The sequence below is a fragment of the Corvus kubaryi genome, unplaced genomic scaffold, assembly GCF_017639235.1.
Source record: "Corvus kubaryi isolate FWS band 111438036 unplaced genomic scaffold, C.kubaryi_AGA036_p1.0 121, whole genome shotgun sequence".
Classification (NCBI taxonomy): domain Eukaryota; kingdom Metazoa; phylum Chordata; class Aves; order Passeriformes; family Corvidae; genus Corvus; species Corvus kubaryi.
Genome location: NW_024580656.1, coordinates 810,947 through 835,801, shown reverse-complemented (window position 1 = coordinate 835,801; position 24,855 = coordinate 810,947). Strand labels below are relative to the sequence as shown.

At 50.0% G+C, this 24,855-nt stretch overlaps 2 protein-coding genes across 3 annotated transcripts in view; one reads left to right on the top strand and one right to left on the bottom strand.

Annotated features, from left to right (window-relative positions):
• Positions 1-125: 125 nt before the first annotated feature.
• LOC121670342 (hydroxysteroid 11-beta-dehydrogenase 1-like protein) lies at positions 126-5,522 on the top strand. The gene is made up of 7 exons (XM_042040457.1): positions 126-742; positions 1,161-1,291; positions 2,466-2,577; positions 2,953-3,044; positions 4,042-4,135; positions 4,466-4,631; positions 4,900-5,522. Exons 1-7 carry the CDS (start codon positions 658-660, stop codon positions 5,084-5,086), a joined length of 867 nt encoding a protein of 288 aa, XP_041896391.1. The 5' UTR covers positions 126-657; the 3' UTR covers positions 5,087-5,522.
• Positions 5,523-5,696: 174 nt separating this feature from the next.
• The window catches only part of CELF5 (CUGBP Elav-like family member 5), a 37,366-nt gene continuing 18,207 nt past the window's right edge, over positions 5,697-24,855 (bottom strand). The window contains exons 3-13 of one of the 2 annotated variants that reach the window (XM_042040246.1): positions 24,705-24,756; positions 18,043-18,171; positions 17,401-17,480; positions 16,280-16,426; positions 11,449-11,593; positions 10,682-10,828; positions 10,387-10,449; positions 10,216-10,299; positions 9,019-9,162; positions 8,761-8,925; positions 5,697-7,842 (exon numbers count right to left, since the gene is read on the bottom strand). In XM_042040246.1, coding sequence (XP_041896180.1) covers positions 8,798-8,925; positions 9,019-9,162; positions 10,216-10,299; positions 10,387-10,449; positions 10,682-10,828; positions 11,449-11,593; positions 16,280-16,426; positions 17,401-17,480; positions 18,043-18,171; positions 24,705-24,756 — 1,119 coding nt within the window. In that variant the 3' untranslated portion in view covers positions 5,697-7,842; positions 8,761-8,797. The remainder of the gene's footprint in view (positions 7,843-8,760; positions 8,926-9,018; positions 9,163-10,215; positions 10,300-10,386; positions 10,450-10,681; positions 10,829-11,448; positions 11,594-16,279; positions 16,427-17,400; positions 17,481-18,042; positions 18,172-24,704; positions 24,757-24,855) is intronic. The other variant, XM_042040323.1, reaches the window with a different exon arrangement.

Below are 24,855 nucleotides of genomic sequence, written 5' to 3'. Positions count from 1 at the left end.
GCGCTGCGACACAGCGCGACAAAACGGGCGGCGGGGACATGGCCACACAGGCGGAGGAGCCGCGACCGTCACGTGCCCGCGCGCGGCCCCGCCCGCGCCGCCGCCGTGAGGGCCGTGAGGGGCCGGGCAGGGCCGCGGGCTCGGGGCGGGGGCCGGGCGCGGCTCCTCCGCCTTTGTGGCCATGTCCCCGCCGCCCGTTTTGTCGCGCTGTGTCGCAGCGCGGCGGCAGAGCAGCTTATCCCGCTGCTCTTCTTCTCCTCCGGACGAGGCTCCGTCCTGTGGGCTCTGCCGCCGCCTCCTTCCCGGCGTTCGGCTGCTTTGGGGTCACTGCTGCCAAATGTCATCAGTCTTTAATGAATTAAGCGTCCTCTAAGATTAGACACGAGGGGGTTTTTTTCTCCTGTAGGCTCGCGGCGTGTGAAGGCTGGCTCGGAGTGCAGAGGGCTGTGGGAATTGCCGGTGAAAGATCCTGTTTGTTCTGACCAAAGTGGCTGTGGCTCCCAGGGGAGAGACCCCTCCGGTGGGGTCTCGGTTCTAGAAAAGCCTTTACGTGCCTCTCGCAGGTCGGCTGCCGGCATCAGAGGAAGGAGAACACAGTATTTTGGCTGAAGGGCTCAACTTCAAGACTTCACTTTGTTCCTCACAACTTGGAGGGATATGAAGCCAATTGGAAAAGTGCTTTGTGCCACAGGGGTCGTAGCTGGGCTCGTAGCTTTCTTCTGGAAAGACGATTTTAATCCAGGTAGGCTCGTCAGGGGGTGGTTTCAAGCTGAAATATAAGTCACACAAGAGAAAAGGTTGAATTTCCAGACTTTGACTGATGGTCTCGTTCCTGCCCGTAGTCTTACCAGAGTTGGTGGCCCCAAAGCAATGTTTCACTCCCAGAAACAAAGAGAAACTTGAAACAAATAGGAACACAATGGTCTAAGAGCAGGGATCCTGCTGTCTCTGGGGAAAAAAATGGCACTTTGCTACTGCCTTGCTCCTTTTATGTTTTGGTTGTAAATTCCTTGGTGTCAAGAATCATCTCTATAGGTGTGCAGTGCCTGGCACAAGAGGGCTGATGTGTCTCCAAAGTGATGGCAAAGAATAAATGATATGCAGAAGGCTTTTTTTTTTCACTCAGTTCTATATCTTTTATTCTCTTTCCCATAAAAAAGAGAGCTTGTCTGGTGCCCGTGTTGTCGTGACTGGAGCCAGTGCTGGGATTGGAGAGCAGATAGCGTATCACTATGCCAGATTTGGTGCTGAAATTGTGTTGACTGCCAGGAGGGAAGCTGTGCTGCAGAAGGTAAGAATCTCTTCCTTGTATGGGGGAAGACATGAGAAATTCAGGCTTTTACCAAAACAACAAAAAAAATTAGTTGTCAGCATGATAAATTTTCCTTCAGAACTGTTGTTAAGCATAAATCCCGAAGAGAAGGTGGCCTGTACAAGAAGATGCATATATGGTGCCTGAGCTTTTAACTGCCTGAACATTTATTTATTTGAGGGAATGGTGTGAAGCTGCATCAGGGAAGGTTCAGATTGGACATTAGGAAAACGTTCTCCACTGAGAGGGTGATCAGTCGCTGGAGCAAGTTCCCCAGGGAGAAGTGGTCATAGCACCAAGCCTGTCAGAGTTCAAGGAACATCTGGGCCACATCCTCAATGATATGGTTTGGTTTGAGGGAGTCCTGTGAGGAGCAGGGATTTGGATTTGATGATCCTTATGGGTCCTTTTCAGTTTGAGATACTTCATGAACTACAATTCCTGCGTGATGTTGTGCAGCTTTTCAGAGTCCAAATTGTTCTATTTGTAGCTGTTTTGTTGAAAACCCAGGACTTTTTGTAGGTTAAATGCATTTTTAACCAACTTTTTGACCAACTCAAATAGACGAGGCTTCTTCATCTGTACTTTATGAAGTGGGACAATATTTAGAAAGGGTAACAACTCTTTAACTGTGGGGATATGTGACTTCCAAGGAAAGTTCTTCACTGTGAAATGGTGCAAAAGGTGAGTTGGGGACAGTGAGCATAATAATAGTTCCTAATGATTGGCAGGCATTATTTCAGCAAATAGCTAAAACTGCATATCATTGCCAGGTACATTCACATACTCAACACAGCAAAGGAATTATGAAAGATGACTTCTTTTCCAGTTATTTTGGAAAAAAGAGAATAACTTAATGTAAAGCATAACCCTTGTTCCAGAAGATTTCTGCTGAAGATTGGGTTTTTTACAGTGAATCTTGATCCTTTTCTAAAGCAGATTGTTTTAGCAGACAGTTGAGGTAACTCTTTGCAGGATGCAGATTCAAAGTCTGGATGCAGAATGAGCTCTCCATGGCCCAAACAGCAGTAGATTTTAAAGTAAATGTGTCTCTGTCCAGAATTGACTCTCACTGACTGTAGTACATGCTTTAAGGTGCCCTTTTTTCTTATTCTTTTTCCATATTGTTTAATCTCTGGTGTTCTTTTTCAAGGTGATGGAGAAATGCCTGACACTCGGAGCAAAGAAAATATTTTATATCCCTGCAGATATGTCTTCCCCTTCAGAGCCTGAAAAGGTGATTCAGTTTGCTGTCCAAAAGCTGGGTAAGCATCCTGGGCATCTCTTTGGTTTTCAGGTGTGTGGACAGTTCTCATTCTAGTAGGAGCTTCCTGCTTCAGTTCCCTGAACTGAGAGGGGTGTTAAGGACGTAGATGTACCACCAGAACTAAGTTCTGAGTCTGAATCACACTGAAACATCATGTCAGAAAGTTGTTGTCAAAGTCAAACAGTTTTCCTTTCAATTCTACTCTTGAAGAGCAGTCAAAGCTGCTCCCAGATGGGCATATTTAATCTATCTTCATGGTAAAGCACTTCACAGCCTTCTGAGGGAGTGGTTCAGCCCTCCTGGCATTTCTGAGCTCCCTGGTTGGTGGTCAGGGGATGGGCCCCTTGTTTGACTGCTTTTTCTGCTGTCCAAGGGGGCCTGGATTACCTGGTGTTGAACCACATTGGCACAAACCGTTTCCAGAAGTGGACTGGAGATGTGGAATACACCCGCTGGCTCATGCAGGTGAGGCTTCCCAGCTCACCAGGAACTGGGTGAGTCTGGCTTCTCCTGGGACAGCTTTGGGAAGCTCCAAGGCAAAGCCAAGCCTGTGGCAATGGCTGAGAACAATCCCTTTACTTCATTCACATTTCAAATCAAACGCTTTGGAGGCTTTGTTGCTAGAGAGGTGTTTTGCTCGGATGTTGTACATTTGTGAAGAGAAATGTTTGAGAAGAACTTCAGACTTCTTCCTTCTGTCCTTCTTATCTCCTTCTAGCCCAGGAGTTTAGAATTGATGGGCAGTTACAGGCAGTTGTGTTTAGGTCAGGAAGGTCTATAAGTGAGCAGCCAGCATTTCCTACTGATCTATGGCATGTGCACAATTGCAGAACACAATTAAGGTTGTTTGAAATGGTGTCTGCTGTCTGAGTCTCTGTTCACAAATTTAGAGTTTTCCTGTAGAATCACCCTGGTGCCAGGTTTTGGGACCATGAAAATGAAGAGCTGTTTTCTTGGTTCAGTCTTCTTCATTCAGGTGGGTCATAGTAGTTTCTATTTCATTTTGGAGGGAGGCTGTTTGCTGGAGAGTGGGAACTTAGGGACATGGTAAGAAATTAAAATTTAAGAGAGCAGTGAAGCTCTGAAGAGATGCTGAATTTTGTGCTTCATTGTAGTCTGAGCTCAGTGAAGAGAAGCTTAAAAGGGGAGCAAACTGAGACTGATGTCTTTGAGAGAGATTGCAGACTAAAGAACAGCATAGAGAGAAAGCTGGGATAGCCAATTGTATCTTAAAGCCCAGGAATAATTTTGCTCTGAATCTTCTCCATTGCTTTTTCTGGAATCTGAAAGACTCATAGATACAATGTTTGTCCCCATCTTCAGAGAGATGATTTTTCTCACTTGATGTCTGAAAAGCCAAATCCAGACCGTGCTTCTTTCCATTTCTGACCACTCTATTGACTTTCTTGGCTCATGCTTTCAAACCCTCTTGCTTCTTTCATGTCTACATTTATTATTCCAGGTGAATTTTTTGAGTTATGTGGCACTTGCAACAGCAGCTCTTCCCACCCTGGAGAAGAACAGAGGCGCTCTGGTGGTTGTTTCTTCCCTCACAGGTTGGTGGCTTTACCTGGAGTAAGTGCTGGCCTTGTGGAAACAATGGTTCCCAATACTGTTCATATACACTGTTCCTCTTTCTCTGTTGTTCCACCCCTAAAAGCATTTTCAAACTGTGCTTTTCACAGTGTATAATAACAATAAATATATAATAAGTATAATATAACAATACTTATTCTAATATTATACTTATATAAAGGGACACTCACCTGAACAGAGCATGAGTTGATGCAGTATGACAAAGCCTACATCTTTGCCCAGATTCCCTCTCCATGGATCCTCCTTACACCCAGTTTCCTGGTGTTTTCCATTCTCTTTTCCCTTTCCAGGGAAAATGCCCACTCCCTTCACCACTTCTTACTCTGCCACCAAGTTTGCACTGGATGGATTCTTTGGCTCACTGCGCCATGAGCTCATCATGCAGAAGAGAAATGTCTCTGTCACACTGTGCATCCTGGGCCTGATTGCTACTGATTCAGCACTGGAGAATATCAGGTAGGTATTTGGAAGAGGATGTAGGAGTCTGGGAGAGAGTTTGTTTGCGGGAATGTGTCTCTTCTTGAAAGCATGCAAAAAAATGCACAGCAGCTCTGTTTGAGAGGGTGTGTGCATCTGTCTGGGGAGAGTGCACCTGCCTGGGCACATCACAGGGTTGTTCATTATGGAACAGGAGCAGGCAGAGCCCTGTGGGGTCAGTCTGCCCAGTTCAAACCCCACCAGGGACCGTGTGGCTTTGAGTGACCCTCTGACCATTCCCTTGCAGGGGCAAAGTGCACCTCAGTGCCTCTCCTGCTCCCGAGGCCGCGCTCGCCATTGTCCGGGGAGGAGCCGCTCGGGCGCACGAGGTTTTCTACCCGGGGTGGCTGCAGCAGCTCTGCTGTCTCTGGGCTTTGTTCCCCAGCAGCAGCAACCAGGTGCTACGGACTTTCTACAACTACAGCAGTCCTTAATGCCCAGTCCCCTCTCCCATCCTCTATCCCTTCTAATCACATTCCTGCCATCCCACTAAGCATCCCACCCAACCACTGGTGTCAAGCAGGAGCAGGGCAGCAGTGGTGGCAAGGTGCCCTTTTCCTAACATGACTCGTGGTCTCTCATCCTGCTTCAGCCATGGTTCTGTTGCTGCTACCCTTCAGAGATCTTTCCCCCTCTTCACTCTGTCTTAGCCCTGCTCCCATCTCCCCTCCTCCTTCAGCCTCACCTGCTTTTACTGCATCCAGCCTTCTCTCAGCCCCAGCTTTAACCCCTGTCTGTCTGTACAGGATGTCCTAGAATGTCTGTACATTCCAGGGACATCCTGCTCCATGACTTCACTGGGTTTTTTTGATTCCATGAAGTAGAATTTTAATCTCTTATTTTAATTAAATTATTTTTAATGTGTTGGTATTATGTGTTGATGCTTCCTCTGTGAAGAAATATTGGTCCCCTGGATTCTGTGGGCCAAGGCCTGTTTGCTGACCTCATGGGATCTGTTAAATTGGCCCAGAGCTTTGGCAATGTCTTCAAGTGTAAGCATTACCTAAAAGCAGGTGCAACTAACAACATGAACTAGAGCCCCAGTTACTTAGCAAGTAAAACTTTTATTAAATAAATTTAGGATTTTTTTTTTTGACCAGAGTGAGGAATTTGACATTGACAAAGCTTGTATCGCACCTGTAACATTGTACAGTCACATCAGTAACTGTGATGGAAGAAACTGTAAATGCTTGTTTTAAACCAGCTTGACCTAGGATTCCCAAAGTCCTTTTTTTCCCATTTTGCATTTGTTCATCTTTTTTCTTTTTTTTTTTTTGTTTTGTTCAAAATTAGACTAAGTTTAAACTTCATGAAATTACTTGTAGCAGAAATAAAGTACATTATACAAATCACATACATAATAGATGTTAAGTATAAAAATGGTATTTACAATAAGTAAACATGGACTATAGAAACACACAGACTCTCACAGCTTCATTCACCTCTCATAAACTCTCAGCGTCAGACACAGAAGGGTGGTTGAGGAGATGTGAAGGTACTGTGCCACAAACACCTGAACAAAGGGCAACTGGAGGAGAATGAGAGTTGGCCGAGATTCTCCAAAATCCCCATAGCTCGCTTCAGTATCAATTGCACCAACTTTACCCCACCAACTCTCTGTTCCTATTTCAATGTGCTCACACACCCTCACACACACACCAATGTTTGTGGTACCTTATCAAACTCTGGAATATTGAAATCATTCATTCCTTAATCACTCTGGGGTTTGTTGGTCTGTTCTGCCTTGCTTTCCTTCCCTTATTTTTGTAGAAACTTGAAGAGACTGTTCCAAACTGTTCAAGGGATGTGCCTTGTCAGGATGACACACCCCCCACTCCCAGGGGATCTTTTTTAAATCCAGTTCTGAACTACATTCTGTGCTTTAGAGTATGTGTATATAGTGTATAGAGCTGTCCCTACATATATATATGTGTATATATATATGTATATGCTGCATAATGTATAATCTCTCTCTTGGAGGGGGTGCTGGGGAAAAAAAAAAATCCCAGAATGGAACCCTCTTTCATCCTATTTTCCTTGCATCTGCTGGGGAAGGCTTTGCAGCGGGTGTGTGAATTCAGAGGGAGAAAAGGTCCTGTTTCATCTGGAATGAGAACTGCCCACTCCCCAGTGCTGGGTATCCGACACAGGGAGGCAGTGTGCAGCCCCTGGGAGGCTTCTCTAGCTGTTCTGGAGATTGCATCTGCTCACACTCTCTCATCTTCTCCTGCCTTCATCAAGAAAATGCTGTTGCCATGGAGAGCTGTGAAACATGGATCTGTTCCATGTGTGGGGAGGCAGTGCAGTTCCTCTAAGTAAAGGGACTGGTTTCCTGTGCTTTCAGCCTAATCAGGGAGTGCTCAGGGTAGGGGCTGGCACCACATTCCAGGAGCTTTGTCTGCAGAAGCCCTTGGAAAGGTAAGACTGAGAGCTCTCCAGATCCTTAACCAGGCTGGTGCTAAGGTGGAGGAGTGACTCAAGCTGAGCAGCTGACTGTGCCCTAATCCTGGAGGAATGTATTTCTCCTTCTTCTTGCTCGTGTTGAGTAGAGATGTGCTCTCTCTCTCTCTCTCTCTCTCTCTCCCCAACCCACCCCCAGCCCCCCGCCCTCCAAAACGTTCAGGCCTATCTGCAGTGCATGCTGAGAAGACACTGTTGCAAAGGTAAACCCCTCATTTCCAATACCTCTTGCAAGCAGTCAGTCTCTGAATGGAAAAGTTTGGTCCTGTGAGCTAGTTTAAAAAAAAAAATAGAGACTGTATATATTTATAGTTATCTATGAAAGGGCCAGAAACAGAGCAGGAGGGAGGGAGGGACGGAAGTAAATTTCCACACATCACTGCAGTAACCTAGAGACACACCAGTGGGTTTGCTTGGTCCATGTACTCCAGCCACACCCCGAGAGGAAGAGCTCCGTGTCCCCAGGGGCTGCTGGTTTGCTGGTCCCTTTGCTTTGCACCACGTTAGCAGCAAATATGCGAGTCCAGGCGTGGCAAGAATCTTCCTCCTGGGCAGATATTGAGCCTTCTCTTTAATTGCATGTCTTGGAAAGGAGGGGAGGAGGAAGATGGGGTGGGTAAGGTGGGAAGCCGAGGAAGGAAAGGGGTGGTGTCAAAAGAGTCGATAAATTTACTGGCCTCTCTGAAAATCAACCTGAAGCAGAAATTCTTCCTCTGGACTTTCCTTTCACCTGAACAGAAAGGGAGGAGGGAGGGAATTGGGAGATTAGGAGCACATCTATGCAAACCTCAGGCTTTGAGCTGCTGCTGCTGCTGCTGCTTGAATGTCGATGACTGACCCAAACCAGATCAGCCCTCCCTTGCTCCCCATCTGTAGGCTCTTGGACAGCAGCCCTTCAGGGTCTCACCTGTTCTCTGCTTTTCTGTGATCCCTGTGAATCATGGGATTGTCTCTTCTTAACCCAGAAAGCATTCTTTGCAGACTAACTTCTGGGGCCATGTAACAATTGAAAACTACCGGCGTTTAAAACCTTTTCAGGCAGTCAAAAGCTTTTTGGGAGCAGTTGGACAGCAGAGTAAAACCTTGCTTAGACCACAAACAGGCCACTGGAACCATCTGCCTGTCAGGGCCCCCAGGGCACTCACAGGCCTTGATGAACTTGACCAGCCTCACCTGCAATGTCTGTCCACACTCTGCCCACAGCTCCAAGAGTCTCACTACAGCCCTGTGCCATCAGCCTCTGTCTGATCTACAGCATGGAAGTGCCAGTCTCCATCTGTCCATGGACCTGTCCTCTCCATGGATGTCATTACCTGGGCTCCAGCTCCTGTCTTCCCACCTCGATGTTTATTATTATCATTATAGACCTGCCTGGCAATCACTGGACTATGTCTGACCCTGTTCACCTCCACCAGACCTGAGCCTGATCTTGACTCTCTGGCTTGGCTTTGGGCTTGCCCCATTGCCACAAATTTGCCTGATGATTGTTGAACCTGGCCATTATCTCCAGGCCTGCTCTGGTCACTCTGCTCAGGTGAAACCTCTGCCCCACCAGCTGTGTTTATTGCCTCCATTCCTGGCCTTCCACTCTGCAGGGAGCAGCTGGACCCCTGACTAGAGCTGTGCCCTGATGGTACAGGCAGTTTACCTGTGCTGCAGAAGTGACTCCTGCTTGCTCACTGCTGTCAGTAGGGATGGTTGGCATCCTTGGGCCGTTTCAACTGGACCTTCAAGCGTTTCATGCCAATCTGGAAGCCATTCATGGCCTGGATAGCAGTCTGTGCACTGGATGGGTTGTCAAAGCTTACAAAACCTGAAGGAAGGACACAGGATGGGTGACAGTGGCACTGTTGGCACCATGCCCAATATGAGTGTCATTGATCATGCTTCCCTTGCCTGCACTTACCAAAACACTTGCTCTGGTTGGTGGCACGATCCATGAACACCTTTGAGGAGATGATATTGCCAAAGGGCAGGAACATCTGCATCAACTCGTTGTCTCCAAACTCCTGGGGGAGATGGTAGATGAAGAGATTGCAGCCTTCAGGACCTGCAGGTACAGGGGCAATGGGGAAGGACAAAACAGAAAGCCCCAAAGGGCAGGGGAAGAGAAATAGGCTCAACTCACAGCACAGCACTGGAGGAGAGCCCTAGCACTGCCTCCTTCTGCTCTGACTTCCCCTTGCTTGTCTCTCAGTCACTGGTCCATGAAGGGTTCTCACAGCTCTTTAAGAGCAACTGGGAGGCTCCATACAAAGCTGGAGTTTCTGGAGAGCAGATTCTCTTTCAAAGCTTGCCTAGCTCCTACACTGGGTGCTGGACACAACCAGCACTGTGAGTGTCTGGGTGCTGTTTTGCTGGAAGGAAATCAGCTGAGGTGAGAGCTCACAGCTGTCCCAGTCCTAGGAGAGCAGCAGACGCTGCTGTGTGAGACCTGCTGCTGTAGCACTCCCTGCAGTGTTGCCTTCAGTCCATAAACCACACCCTTAACTGGAAACCTCCTGGATTGCCACACATCCAATTTATGGGCTGACCTGATCCTGTCCACTCCTTCACTTGCTCGTTATGAGCACAAGAAATTGCTCCCTTGCTGACACTTGCTGTACCAATCAGGAGCAAAGAGAAAATGCCTTTGCCTCCAAATTCTATTCAGGCCAGTTTTGAAATAAGCTGAAAATAAATTCAGTAGGCTATGAAGGCTGAAAAGAGAGGAGAGTATGTTGGAGGGGCTGGCTTGACTGGTTCCACTGTGGTTCTGGCATCAGCAAAGAGGGGGATGACGGCTCTTTGCCCCTGACTGCATAGGGAAAGTGCTGACTCTCATCCCCTTTGGTGTGAAAGGTGTTCCAGGGCCTACTGTCCCTTTGCACCTGGCAGCATCTGGCCAGATGTGAGGTCAGGAAATTTGCACAGCAAGCATCCTGTGATCCTTGCCAGTCCACTCACTGCAGACATGAGGTTGTTTCTATAACCCAGCTCCAGCATTAAAGACCAGTGGACAAAAATTAGTGCTGCCTCCTCTCCATTGGCTCTGTGGTGCAGAAGGTGAGCTCCACAAATTCCACCCACACCACTGGACACCCATTCCCACTCTGATTCTCACCTTCTCGCTGCTGCTGCTGCAGGATGGGAGGTTGCTGAGGGATGCTCTGTGCAATGGGGGTGATGGTGGTGGTTGGATACACAGCTGTAGCCCAAGGAGACAGAACAAACCATTTACCTGAGGATCTGGTCAGCCACACAAGGGCCTGAGGGAGACAAGGGAAGCTGGTACCTGCATACTGCTGAACTCCTGTGAAGGCTGGGTGCAAAGTCTCTGCTACTGAAGGGCTCTGGGCTGCAGGGAAAAACACAATCAGAAGCACAGCAAAGGGAATCATTCATGCATTCTGTGTGTGTGTGTGTGTGTGTGTGTGTAGTGGTGTTTCCCACCCTCGCCCCCAAGTGAGTCTCAGTGCCTGCCTGAGAGGGAGCTACAAAAGTGTTTTGTGTGGGGAATCCAGAAAAGAGGAACTAAATGCAGTTCCTTAGGTCTCTGCATGGTGGGGTTTTTTTACTGCTCTCAATACCTGAATATGGCACAAGGCCATTGGTGTAAACTGTTTCCAAGGTTGGATGCCCATTTGGGAATGGTACCACGCCAGTGAATCCATTGGAAATGGGTGCCACCAGTCCCGGCATGGCCGCTGTTCCCAGGAGAGGTGGTGAATGTAGCCCTGAAGAACAAGAAGAGAGGACACCCCATCAAAGTCAAAGTTCCACAAAGCCCCTGCTCCCCCTTTCCACCTGCTTGGCAAGACTGGTGTGTATGAAACCATTATCTCTTCTATTTGGCACATGGAGATGACAGACTGGTGCTGAAACCTTCACAAAATTAAGAAGCAGCACTAGTGGGAAGAGTGTGTGCAGAACTGCCAGCCCTGAGTGCTGTCAGAGCTTTGGGGTGGAACATCTTTGATCTGGGTTTGCACAGCACCTGGCATGACACATGCCTGTTCTGACAGGGGTTTGAACCCAGTATGCATTATTGCTGTGGGATGATCATGAACAATAGCACTGCTGACCTCAGAGTCAAGTGCAATCCTGGGAACCCTGTCCTTCTTCACTGTACAAAAGGGAAAAACTGCAGCAAAAATGCATGGCCGTAGGGCAAGAGGATGTGTGTTGAGCACGTGAGGGGCGGTTGCAGGCGTTTGTGCAGAGCAGAGACTGCTGTGCTCAGAGGCTGTGTTGTTAGAAAGGAGAGAGCTAATGCAGCTGCTGAGCCTGGAGGGGCAGGAACTGCTTCACCTGGGAGTGCTGGGGCAGGAGGTTCCCCGGCCGGGGAGGCACTCACCTGACGCTGGTGCGATGGGAGCGGCTGGCAGCCCATTGAGACTGACGGCACCGATCTGCTGGATGTGGCACGGGGAGAAGGCGACGCCCGGGCTCAGGTAGCTGCCGTGGGAGGTGGAGAGAACCGTGGTCTGCTGCTGCATCAGCTGCAAAGCAGGACCGTGCAGTCAGGGCCTGGCACTGCCTGGGGCCTCCTGCTGCCAGGGCCCTGCAGAGCTGGGGGAGGCTGCACAGACCAGCCTGGCTCTCACCTCCACCAGGTCCTGCCACCTGCCCTGGAGCTTCCCCCGACACTGCCAGACCTACTGGGGTGGGCAGTGAGGGCTGTCCTCCCCAAGCCCCGTCTCCATACCCGGGGCCCACGAGGTCCCTGCAGCCACGTACTCAAACAGCTTCTGCCCCTGCCAAGGTGGGACAGTGGCCTGGCCACCCACAAGAGCCCCCGAGAGCTGGGCACAGCTCCCCGTCCTGCAGGCAGGGGACACAGTTCGGGGGGCATCCCAGTCCACAAAGCCAGGGCCGCGGCTGGGCACCCTCCATGCCTCACCCGCTCCGTGGGCCAGCAGCCTCAAGGGGTCTCAGCTCACTCAGCTGGGCACCAGGGCATCGGGACAGGTCCCTTCGGCTCAGAGAGCTCCTGCAGTGGAAGGGAGCAGGGCAGGGCTGTGCTCCTGGCAGCCAGCAGCACCGTCTGCCCACAGGCCCTTCTGCACTGTCAGGCACAGGCCGCTCTCCCTGGTCACTTCTCCTGGGACAGTGCCAGACATTAAATAGCACAGCTTTGCCTCGAGGAACGGAGTCCAAATTCCTCTGCTTTTGCCCAGCCTCAACGAGCAGAAGGTGCTGGGAGACACACAGGGCTCACTCTGGCACGGGCACCCTGCTGTGCAACCAGGTGTGTGCCCAGGCCCAGTTCTTGTGGCCTGCTTTGCCCTCAGAGGTCTGCCCCGTGATCCACTGAGCTCAGCCTGTCCTCTGGCACTGGCCTGCACCCTGGGGCCAGGGGACATCAGCTCCTCGTGGTGCCATGACACACCTGCCAAGGCAGAGATGCACAGTACAAAAGGGAGGGTGGGAAGGTTGGGACGAGGGCTAAGAGATGAAAAAGTCCTTCTGGTCCTATTTGACCATCAGCGGGAGCATAAGATCCCCTCAGAGTGCAGTGGCAACAAAGACTCAGTTCTGGATACAAAATTATCCAGCCCCTTTATCAGCTTTGTCTTCACATCAAGCGAGAAGAGCAGGGGAGGTACAGGCACGGCTCTTAGGAAACCAGAGATTCTCAGGAGGTGCTGAGGGGTGACACAAAGCAAAACCCAAGGAAACAACAAAAATCTTCCTTACATTGCCACATCCCACTGTCTGCTCTGCACCACAAACACACAGCTCTCCAGGAGCCTACCTCTTCACAAAGGGGTGAAGCCTGCAAGGCAGTTTGGCCCAGGGCTCCGCTGAAGGATCTGGTAACTGTGAAAAGTTCATGGCAAGCTAAACCTCCCAGTTTCCTCCACACAGAAGCTGATCGTTGCTTTTGCATAAAAAGAAGAGGAATCTCATAGCATGGCTGCCCCTGTAAGCTGGCACAAGCAAAGCCATGGGGTGAAATTGGCTCGAGCCCTTTTTGGGGATGGGTGAGTGCTCCCAGGCCTGTCCCAAGGCAGGGGCTCTGCGGGCAGGGGGACTGACAGCACAGAGGGTCACTTCTGTGACCAGGAAAAACCCTGGTATCACCTCCCTGTTCACCACCACATCATCCTTGGCTCCCCTGGAGCTGGATTCACTCCTGTCATCAGGAGCCACCCACCCCGAGCCAGAACTGCAGCGAAAGGTGGCCTCCCTGGGGTCACAGGGCCCTGCTGAGCCTCTGTGCAAGAGCCCCCACGTGTTCCTGCTCCTGTCCCCACACTGTCCCCACTCAAGGGTGCAGGAACCAACGCGTTTCCTACTCACTCTGTGAACACTGATCTTCTCTTTCCTCATTAACGCCTGTTCTGTGCCGGGCTCTGGCCGGACCAAGGCCTCCACCCAGCTGCATGAGCACCAAACTGGCACTCTGGAATTGTTCTCATCACTTGCATAAAATTACCATAATGAACCATAAGAGCAGAAATAAAAGGGGGGGAGGTGTGCATAAATTATGTTTTGTGTTTGGAACTAATTGATTTATGATATACAAGAAATATTCGACCATTATAAGCACTTAGTAAATTGCCCTAGCTGCTTTTTAAAGACTTTAGGTCTCTTTTGTATTGATAATTATTTTTTTTCAGCTCCCAAACATTTCCCTGAGTCCACCTGAACTAACTTGTTCAATAAAATGAACTCATTTGCAGAGGCACCTGGGATCAAAGCCTGATTTAAACACTGAAATAAACTGCTTTCAGATGCTTAGCCAGTTGTACTTCCCAGATGAGACTTTTTCTTACAGTTTCAACTAACATGCACTGTTTGACTATTTTAAGTATCTTATTTTGCATATTTGCATAGATCTGAGTAACTTTAGACTGAACTTAGTGTATGATTATTTCATGTTTAATTTGAGATTGTTTTTGAAGAAAAAGGCTATTAATATAAATTTAAAACAGGCAACTGAAAACAAAAACAAAACAACCCAGGCTCCAGACTTCTTCCTAAATTCCTGGGGACCACTTTGGCTCGGTAACACAGCAAACCCCGTGGGGACAGGGAGAGAAAGTTGGTGTGTAATAAATTATGACTCTAAGAACCTGTGGTGCCTCTGATGCACCAGTTCACCCCAGCAGCACTCGCTCCTGTCAGTCTGGTTCAGCCACATCCATAATGGTCAGCTGCATCTCCCAGCCCTGGGGGGAACTTTGGGCGCAGCATCTACTCCTCCAAGCCCAGAATCAGGAAGGCACGAGGAGTTTTGGGCTTCCCCTGAGCCCTGGCTTACCAGAGGTCCCAGCTCCCAAGGGCTGCCCATGGCAGAGCAGTTTGAGGAACCCTAATGAGATTCAGCATGGAAGTCCCTCTCTTTTGCCTCCACTTTCAGAGATGTTAGATGGCATTTCAAAGGGCTGATTCCCTCTCCCTCTGATGGTGACGCTGTATGAGGACTGGCTGGGATCTCTCCTCCCAGAAGGGAGACCAAAGATGAGGATGGCACAAGAGAGGAAAGCCAGGTGTGAGGTCAGTGCCTCGGGGAAAAAAAAAAAAGGAGAACCAAACCCAGTGGAAATTAAAAGGAAAGGAAGGAAAAAATCCTGAAAAAGTGAGACAGGCTGAGTCTCGAGTCACGGGGAAAGCAAAAATAAAGTCACAGAGCAGGAAGGCCAGTGAAGAATCAGAGACAGAGCAGCACAGTAACAGACAACTGAGGAGAAAGAAGATGCAGATAAGCAAGGAGGCACAGCTTAGACCTGACTGCCTTCTTGTCATCAGCAGGAGTTCCTGAAGATTAAAAGACTGAGTCTGGAAGATCTCACTGCTCGTCCTCCTTACATAGCCTGGAGCTCAAGCTGATAAAGCACCTCCTGCCATCATAACCTCACTGTGTGGTCCATTCCTACCTTCTTCACCACCACACCATGCCCAAGTCAGGGCCATCTCTAGGACAGCAGGAGACACACCAGGATGATCATCTCATGGGTGACCCACAGAGATTAGCTACAGATAAGCTACAACCTCAGGTGCAGCTGGCTCCTGGGCTGGACAGAAGATTCCTGGTGAAAGATGGTGCCTGGTCAGAAAGGGTTCGTCAAATAATCTGTATTGGACCAATTCTGTGTTTGGCTTGCAAAATTCCCCCAAGTTATGGAGCCTCATGTGTATTTCCTTTTTTCTCATCCACACACTTAAAAGGCATTTGGCAGTTTCTGGGGAATGTTTGAGAGGAAACAGCCAATAAAAGAAAGAGTTCCTTCTCTGTCACACGAATGAAAGAAAGGAGCTGCTGAAGCCAGAGGAGAAAGAGGTGTCCACATATACGAGAAGAACAGGTTTATTTGCACTCCCCCCTGGAAAATTACTTTCAGTAACAGTATCTACTTTTGAGTTCTTTGTTGAGACAAGAACCTCTTGTGCCTTGAGCAATTTTTGAGCCTCCTTCCATGGGCTTTACACTTTATGCATGGAGACCTGAAAATGATAGTCACCAAGGGCTCAAACAATGCTCCACCACAGCTGATGTGGGACTTGTTGAGTTTGGGACCTACCTCGAACATCAGTGGCAGTTACCACCATGGCTCCAAGGCAAGGAGGTTCTCTCACTAAAACCCAAAGCACAGCCAGGCTGCTGGAACACCTCTGGCTCTCTGCTACCCACTGCTCCCTGTCCACCATCTTGCAAACCCCACAGTCCCACTGGCCAAGTGAGAAAACCTGGGAGCCAAGGACAGCTGGGGGGAAAAGGGTATTTCAGCAGAGAAATAAACTCATGAAGCTGGGTCCCAGAGCTCTCCTAGTGTTCCAGAACCAGAGAAGCACATATTTGTGCCACAGACCCAGAGGAAGGGTTCACAAGTTGGTATCACATATCTGGCAGACATCGCCCAGAAACCATGGCTCCGAGCTGTCCTCAAAACAAGACAGAAAGATACTGGGTCATGACTGACCTGTTCCCAACATCTCCACATCAGAGAAATCCCAGGCTCACTTTGAGGAGGCCCCAGCTCTCCCCTGCCCCCCCATCCCAGGAGAAAAGCGCACAAAACCTGTGCAAGACAAGGCAGCTGACTGGAGAAACGAGCCAGGAGCATTCTCAGGTGCTGGGAAGCTCTCCCACAGTTGCCAAGAGATCAGTTTGTGGTCTCCCAGGTGCTGCCCGGGGCCAGCAGGGCAGCGTTCCCCACCCACCCCCACGGGATACTCACAGCCTGCGCATAGGCGCTGTATGGGCTGAACGGCAGGGAGAGAGATGGAGTGAAAATCCCCAGCTGCCCCACCATTTGCTGCATACGGCGGAGGGTCCTCTCCTTATCTGTGTCAGCAAACTTCACCACTAGACTGGAGGAGGCACCCTAGGCACAGAGAGAGGAGACAGAGAGGAGGCAGGAGAGAAGAGGCATGGGACAGCCAGAGAGTCAGCGGTCAGGCAAGGGAGGACGGGGCAGGACAGGTGGCAGAGAGGAGTGGGAAGAGGAGCAGAAGAGCAAATATTGGCATGGAAGTGCTGGGGAGCTGCCTGGAACCTGGGCTGTGCCCTTCCCCATCCGTCTGTCCATCCAACCCTTCCCTCTCATACCCTTCCCCTCACACCTGAGCCTCGCACAGCTGCCTGCATGGATGCACACATCCCTGGCTGCATTCACCAGGTGCTGGTGCAGCCAGGAACAGCCAGGGCATCAATGGTCACAAGCACCATCTTTCCACTATCATGAGCTTGGCTGGACAGGCAGCAGCTCCTGGCAGCTGGGAATACCCCTGCTGCAGCAGTGCACTGTCCTGTCCATGAGGTGCCCCAATTTCAGGTTGGAGATTGCCAGAGATGAGGCCACAGCTGCAGCTCCACTTGCACATAGCCTGGCTATGGCTACACAACCCCACACAAGGCACAAAGGGTTCCCACCCACACCCAGCCCGCCCCAGAGGCCTCCTCTACTGCCTAAATAAGAAGCCAAGGAGTGTGCTCAGATGCTGAACCCATGTGGCTGAATTGTCAGCTTTCACCCTGCTCAGTTTTGAACTACTCCAGGTAGTTGTTTCCAAGACAAAATCAAGGCCTGATTTTTGGCTTTTATTTAGTTTTTATAGCTGTGAGTGCTGTCACTCCCAGTCTGGACGAACACAGCCACAAACAGCAGCCCAGGGGACAGGATGGTCACTACGAGTGGAGCACAGATGTGCACACACACACCCACACACCTCCCAACCACACCAGCTGGACACTGCAGTCGAACCTGTCATGGGTTTTTGGAGAGTGTGGGGAGGTCCCTGCAACAGGAAAATGGGACAAGGATTAGGAAGAGGGTAGGTCCCCTGGCCTTATACTCACGGGCATTGTCTGGCTGCCATGGAGTGCGTGGATTGCTGCCTGAGCCTCTGTGTGAGATGAGAACTTTACAAAAGCACAGCCTGGAAAGGGACAGAAAGAGCACAGGAGATTGCAGTGACAGGACTGCTGTGAAAGTGCCATCACGCAAGAGACAGTGTCTGTATCTCAGGTAAGGCAAAGGAAAGCCACCCCAAGGAAGCAGGGAACAAAAAGGATGACTCATCCCAAGTCCTCTATCCTGGAAAAAAGAGGAAGGGTCTCAAATTATTACTTCAATGATATACTCTACAGATGATGACACCATCTCCACCCTTGCCCCGATCACCTCTTCCCCAAATTCTCTGTGGACTGCTCATTGTGGGTGCAAACACTTCAACCTGCAGCCCCAGACTGACAGAACAGGCTCACGAGTGACCCTGATAGCTCAGCTAATCATCGTGCTCTGCTTCCCCTCCTGTTCCCTCACTCTCTGCCCACCTTCCCCAATCCTTCCTGGCAGCAGATGACTCTTCCTGCTCCCTATTGCTGGCTGTTTATGGGTTCCCATAAATACAGAGAGGGGAACAAGAGCCCCAGTAGGAAGGTGAGGCTGGTGAGCACTCAAAGAGCAGGGACAAAGGGCAGGACACAGAGGGTTCCCACCTTTGCTGTTCCCATCAGGTCCACGGAGCACCGTGCATTCATCAATGACCCCAAATGGTTCAAAGAGCCGGAGCACGTCATCCTCAGACTGCTGCTTATTTAACATGCCCACAAAGAGCTTCCTGTCCCCTAGGGGCAAACACAGAAACATCAACCTTCTATGAGGCTTGCAGTCCAGAGCAGGAGGAGAGGAACACTTAAGCACAAAACAGCCTAGTGTTAAAAACATGCCTGGCATGGAAATGATTTGCTGTTGGCTGAAATTCTTCCAGGGGTGAGAATGCAGGATCTGCCCAAGATCCTCATACCTTCAAGGGTTTCTGTGGCTTCCCCTGTCCTACCCTCCCCAATGGAAAACAAAGAAATTATAATTTCCTTTCATTCATTAGCCTTTTCTTTCGAATAATCCAAAAGAAATGATAGTAAGAAAAAATGTCTGGGCAATTCCATTTCTGTTGATCAGCATGTGAAGTCCAACAGGTACCTTAGGAAACACAGCAGACCAACTCAGGCAGGGTGATATATTCCAGGACCTTTGACTTCTGCTTCCTTTTCCTTCTCTCGAAGACCCCCATCTCCTTAGCTGCCATGTAACCAAGCATCTTGATTTCCATTTGCCCCTCCCCTCTCCAGTCTAACCAGCTATCTCCTCAGGCCTGGGATAAACCCTGGCATCCTGGGTCCTGATCTGCCTCACTGTAGGATCACCCAAATACCAGACAGCTGGGTGAAGGCCAATCATCAGCTCCCCCCTCTCCAGTGGCATTGTGTACCTGTGTCACACTGGCAGGGAGCTGGAAGAGTGGCCAACACATCCAGGACTTTGAGCTCAGAGTCCTTCTGGGTTCCGACTCAGAAGAGAGAAGTGAGGATTATGGTTTTGTTGGGATGGGTAAGTGTGGAGGCAAGGAAGGTGCAGAGTGCCTTCTCCCACTCTCTCCCCCCATCAGCACCCACAGGAGCCCATCCCATGCCTGATGCTGGCCAGTCAAGCACAAACACAGCGGTGTTTGGGGCAGCATCCTCCCCAGACTGATGGGAACAGCAGTGAAACAGCACAACATGGAAATCCCAGCCTAAACACCAGCCCAGTCTCTGGTTTTGCCAGGAAAGAGTTGTGCCAGCTCCAGAGCTCACCCTCCCCCACTGCCCCAGATCTGCGTGGGGAGACATGACCCACAGGAGGGAACGTGTCGGGATGTGGCTCCGGAGCAGCAGTGCCAGAGGATTCCTTATTGTTAGCGACAGGATCAGAGGGGCTGGCTCCAAACAAACCAATGCAATGTGACATACGTCAGGGGCAATAGCAAGGGAGCTGCTCTCTGTTTGAGAGTGCAGTGACCTGAAAAACAACAGGTCTTGGAGCTACAGCAGCAGAGCAGCTCCGGGGGGGTGCTGTGTACGGATGGCAGGCAAGGATGGCATATGACACATTCACACTGTCACCAAGGCTCGCCCCAGCCCCATCCCTGCTCCCCTTGGCTCAGGAGATGGTTCCCCATCTTCCCCACTGCTCAGCCAGGTACACTAACGCTCAGCAGCACACACAGGCAGGACCTACACGTGCCATGTGTCCCTCACAGAAAAGCAGATGCACACACGCAGCACTAATGGATGAGCACAAAGGCCCACACACGCCCAGGAACACACTTGTACATCCCCAGCCCCCGGGGATGCCTTCCAGAATGAAATTCCTTAGTGAGCAAGAGGAATGTGCAGACAGACGAACTCAGCCAGCATGCAGACACCACAGGGAGTCACCTCACCCTGCCCTAGGGCCCCAGCACAGGCTCAGCCAGGCACAGCTCTCCTGTAGCCCCAGGCAGACATGTGCCACTTTCGTCCACCACACACATCAAGTGTTAGAAGTGCTACAGCCCAGGCTCTTAACTCAGTCCCAAACAGATACTCCTGATTTATATAACTAGAAGTGGCTGAAATATATGGCTTTGTGTATTTTTTTAAAGGCCAAATTCCCCAGCTTTCCTGTTTTCATGATTCCCTGGGTAACTAAGCCCATGAGAATTTCATCCCCTTCTGTTTTCCTTGTGATTCTTTCTACATTTCTCCCTGCCCCTGCATGGCAATGGCTGCCTTTGGAGACATTATTTCAGCTGATTGAGTCCATTCAAATCGGTGATGCCCAATAATCCCCAGCCAAGGCACAGGAGTTGATAAAGCAGGTGCTGTACAGCTGCCTGCTGAGCAGGGAGACAGCACCTGCTCCCACAAGGGCCAGCTCTGAACTGCTGGTGGTCAAACCAACCAAAAAACAGCACATAGAGAAGGTGAAAAATCTGACTGGAAGAGGGGGGGTGAAAGAAAAGGGACTGGACAGGAACAGATTTACTGGGCAGTGAAGAGGAGCATGAAAACTAAAGGAGCAGCAGCTCTGTGCTCTGACTGACATCACCTGGTGCCAGATGTGAGCCCAGTTTGGCCATGGCAGGGGACACTGGAGCTCGGTAGGGTTCCTCCTTCCTCTACCCTGAATCTCCATTGCAGCTGCGACCAGGCCTTATTTCAGACAGGTGCACCACGCTGCAGCCTTTGGGTGGCAGACACAAGGAGCTCCTTAAAAAAATCACCAACAAAGGGGAGAAATACACTGGGAAACACTTGCACTGACTCTAGTGCCGTGAAATAATCCTCTGTTGTTTGAACTGGCAAGCAAATAACCGTGGGCTGAGATTTGACAGCCAGAAATGCATCTGATGGTCTTGCCTTTCTCTTCAGGGACCCCTGGCTGGCTGGGCAGAGGGCGTTGAGACATCTGGGAAAGTCAGTTATCCTACAGCTTGCAATCAAATCAACATCAAATTACAAGTTACTCATTATTTTCTTCTTCAGAGAGCCCTCACATTTCCTGGGTAATTCCTGTGGTTTCTTCCTCACACCATTTCTGTTGAATCAAAAGCATTTTTCTTTACCCTGCCTTTTGGGAAAAGTCCATTGAAACAGTGAACACTCCATCCTTGCAGTTTTACAGATCTTCTGTTGTCTGACAGGGCTCACTAACACAACCTTTTGGAAGTCCTGCCTTCATGTGGGAATTTCAGCTTTCCTTTTTGGAATTCAGAAGAAAAAATAAAAGCCAGTCTTCCTGGCTGTGCAGCACAGGTTAAAACTGTGACAGCTTAGGGACTCGAGCTATAAAGGCAAATATAAATACACACACCTATGGGTTTGGAATCTTTTCTGAATGCCCAGAACAGCAATAGTAAAAGGGAATGGAATCACTGACAACGTAAGATTTTTTCACAGTGAATCCTGCTACATACAGCCCAGTTCTGAAGACTGCACAAAGGAAAAGGATCCAGCCTGTTCCCTTTGGATGCCTCTGTGGCAGCTGGGGACCTCTGAAAGGGCTCTTCTGCTGCTGACCTCTCCCTCTCTGTATCTTGGAGCCCAACCCATGATCCGGGATCCTCTCGATTCTGTCAGCTCCCAAACAGGGCTGTTCTCCCACAATATCCAGGCTGACTCATCCCTCCCCAGCTGGGCTGGAACGCTGCAAACCCTTTCACCTAATCTACTATCAAACCCTTTCACCTGATCTGTGATCCTAAAGCCATCGATCCCAAACCCTCTGGCATTCTCAGGGCTGATACTAAACCTGCTGGCATTCTCAGGTCATCAGCTCCATCATTCTTCAGCTCCCCAGCAGGGATTCCTGCAGCACTGGAAGATCTCTCCCCTCCTCGGCACAGCACACCCTCCCCTCCTGCTGTTTTCCCCTTCACTTTCTCTACAGCTCCTGCTTTTCACCCTCTGATTGGCAATTTCCCGTGCTGTCCAGCAAGCAGGGAAATTCACTCTGATCTCTGACTGTCGAGTTCCCATGGAAACATGCTCTGGGCACCGTCAGCCATGCAGGCAGCAGGAGTGGGGGCCAGCACAGAGCACGTTGTTGATGAAGGTACCACGGGAACAAGCCAGGGGTTGAGGACAAATGCTATGGCCAAGAGAGAGCACACAAGCACGGAACACAGCTCCTACAAAGCCAGTGAATTCAGGTCATCTGGCCAACAGCAGGCAGCAGCCAGGATCAGGGAGAGAGGGCAGCCTGCTCCTGGCTGTGGATGGGATGCAGCAAATCTCCTTGGGAAGCTTCCTCGTTCCTGGGCAGTGCTAAACAGCTTGGGTTACCTGTCATGGCCCATCACTGCAGCCCAGTGCTCCAGACAAGCACATCAACTCCTCTGCCCTCTCTGCTCCACCTCCTCCTGGCACTCCCAGGCTCCCAGCAGAGAGCAGGGAAAAGCTGACAATGCATGCCCCAGAACCACAAGTCCCACCCTGAACTAATGCAGGCAGCAACTTTTTCGTGGTGAATTTGTTCTGCAGGGTGCAGGAACACTGAGCATCCAGATATCCCCACACAGCCCCTGCAGGGATTGGCCAAAACTGCCCCTTTGGCAGAAAACTTAGCATCTCTCAGACCAAGAGACAAATTCTGGTGCTCTAACTTCACGTACTTAATTCAGGGTGCTCCACTTGGGAAATGTCAGTCCCTGGTGAGTATAAAAGAGGTTCCCTTCAAGGATAATGCAGAACAGTGCCTCACTGATGCATGCAGCTATTCCCTTGATAAATTCCTTATCCATACAGTTCTGCCCTGCCCCAAATCCTTCTTTTACCTCCTGCCAGGGGGGGCTATTGCTATAGGGATATTGCTCTTCCCATATCTGCAAAGTTGTTCAGCCACTTCTCTGACAAGTGGAGCATCACGGCAGAAACGTTCCAGAAGAGCAACCTGACTCAGACAAACACAGGGTGCTGTCTTGATGCTGCTCCTGCCTCAGGAAAAAATCCAGTGTTTGTCATGGATCCTGTGGGAGCCACTTGTTTTTGAGCTCTGCAATGAGCCTGAAGGGAGGTGCACAGGCTGCAGGAGACAGGTGTTCAGACTCCAAAGATTACTGCTCTTATCCATGGGAAGCAGAGTTGATGTTCTGACATTTGCAACCATTAGGGAATGTGGCACTTTTCATAAGCTTAGAGATTTCAGAGTCCAGTGCCTTGGCCAAAAGCTTGTTTCTAAATCAGCACCCTGGTTTTTTTTAGCACCCTGTTTCAGCTCAATTTTACAGAGGCATCAGAGATGTCACATCCCAACACCTAATACCAGGTGGGTGTGTATAGAATAGTCCCCAGTAGTGCCCCACCAACAAAAGAGAGATGCAGAGATGGCCTCAACCCTGGTTAGACACCAGAGACTCCAGAGCTGCACTCATCAGACATACAAACCTTTTTTTTTTTAATCAGTGTGGTAGGGGAAGGATTGACCACCTTAAGGTTGAATCCAGAGACAATATGAGGTACCAGTGAGAAGCCAGCCCCCTCTACACCCCCTGCAGGCACATCTAAAGGACCTCTCATCCATTCATAACATCATTTTCAACAGTGAGAGTGAAACACCCTGAAGACTCTGGTCTCTTTTTATTGTGTATAGCTTAAATAAGGACCTTAAACTCTACCCTAAACCAAGGGACTGAAGTAAAATGCCCAGAGTTCAGTAAAAGTCACTTAACAACCAAAAGTTACACATTCTGACTTAAACACTTTTTTTTTTAAAGGATGATCACACAACCATAAATACACTCATATAAAATATTATGAATTACATCTCATGTTCTTGATAGTGCAATAACTCTCAGTCACTACAAACTGTTTGGAAATTTAAAACAAAAGCCTTCCAAATCTAAATAAAGCATGCAGGACATGCTGTCCCACAGCACAAACAAGAGCACACGAGCCCTCCCCTGGCCTCTACTAAACTGCTTGCAGGGGCAGCACCAACAGCACAGGGCCTGGAGAGGCAGATGTAGGAATGAAGAGAAAAGGAAAAGAAATAGATCAGTAAGGCAAGGAGAAGAAGCAAAATGAGTAAATGGATTTGGAAAGGGCTGAAGTTGCAAACCTTCTCCACCTGGAGGAGGCATTTGAGCTGCTGAGAGCTCCCCATTAAATTACCAGATTCTCTTGTTCCCAACCTTCCAGCTCTGAACTTCTCAGTATATGCTGCTCTGACCAAGCTGGTCCCCTGCAGGCTGACAGCACCTCCATCTCAGGATCCTTTCCCTTCAGACATTATTTCCCCATCATGTGATCTTTTCTGCAATAGCATTTTGGCCTTGACAGTGTGCTGGGGGCTGCTGCAGGACTGAGAGTGGCGGGACTGAGACAGCTCAGCAGTGATGGGGGAGGCAGTGGAGGGAGCTGCAGACAGGAGAATCAGCTGCAGAGCAATGAGCTGAACACGTTAAAAAGCCAGTACTGCTGCAGGGATCTGGCTCTTATTGGGCTGATCAGGTGCAGGAATGAAGGAACCTCTTCCTAAAGGCTTCAGGAGCCCCAGTGCCGTACAGGTCTGCTTCAGTAATGTCCTGGGACAGGTACTGCCAGGCTGATGGCACCCTCAAATAGCTGGGAAAGAGGATGGAGAGGGCAGCCACATCATCACCCTTAGGACCTGGTGTGCTGTCAGCTGCCTGCTGTGTCCAGCTATGACCCTACACTGCCCTCCTGCCCCCCAGATCTCTGCCACACACAGACTCCTCCTCATACAGAGGAAGGCAGGGCCAGGACCCTGTGTCTCATTTCCTGGTCCCCCTCACAAGTACAGGGCCACCAAAGGAGAAACAAGGAGAGATGACAACTACCTCCACGGCTCTCACTGTCCGCAGGCTTCACCTGGATCGGGCGCGCCATCTGCAAGGGAAGAGAAATGCAGAGGTTATTGCTTGGCCCACTGCCCAGCACACGCTGCTAAAGGCACTGTCAACAGGGCACCAGGAGAGTGGCAGAAGG

Coding starts and splice junctions, on each gene's coding strand:
- LOC121670342 (XM_042040457.1), top strand. CDS start 658: ATGAAGCCAATTGGAAAAGTGCTTTGTGCCACAGGGGTCGTAGCTGGG. Junction 2,578..2,952: donor GTTTGCTGTCCAAAAGCTGG/GTAAGCATCCTG, acceptor CTGCTGTCCAAG/GGGGCCTGGATTACCTGGTG. Junction 4,632..4,899: donor TCAGCACTGGAGAATATCAG/GTAGGTATTTGG, acceptor ATTCCCTTGCAG/GGGCAAAGTGCACCTCAGTG.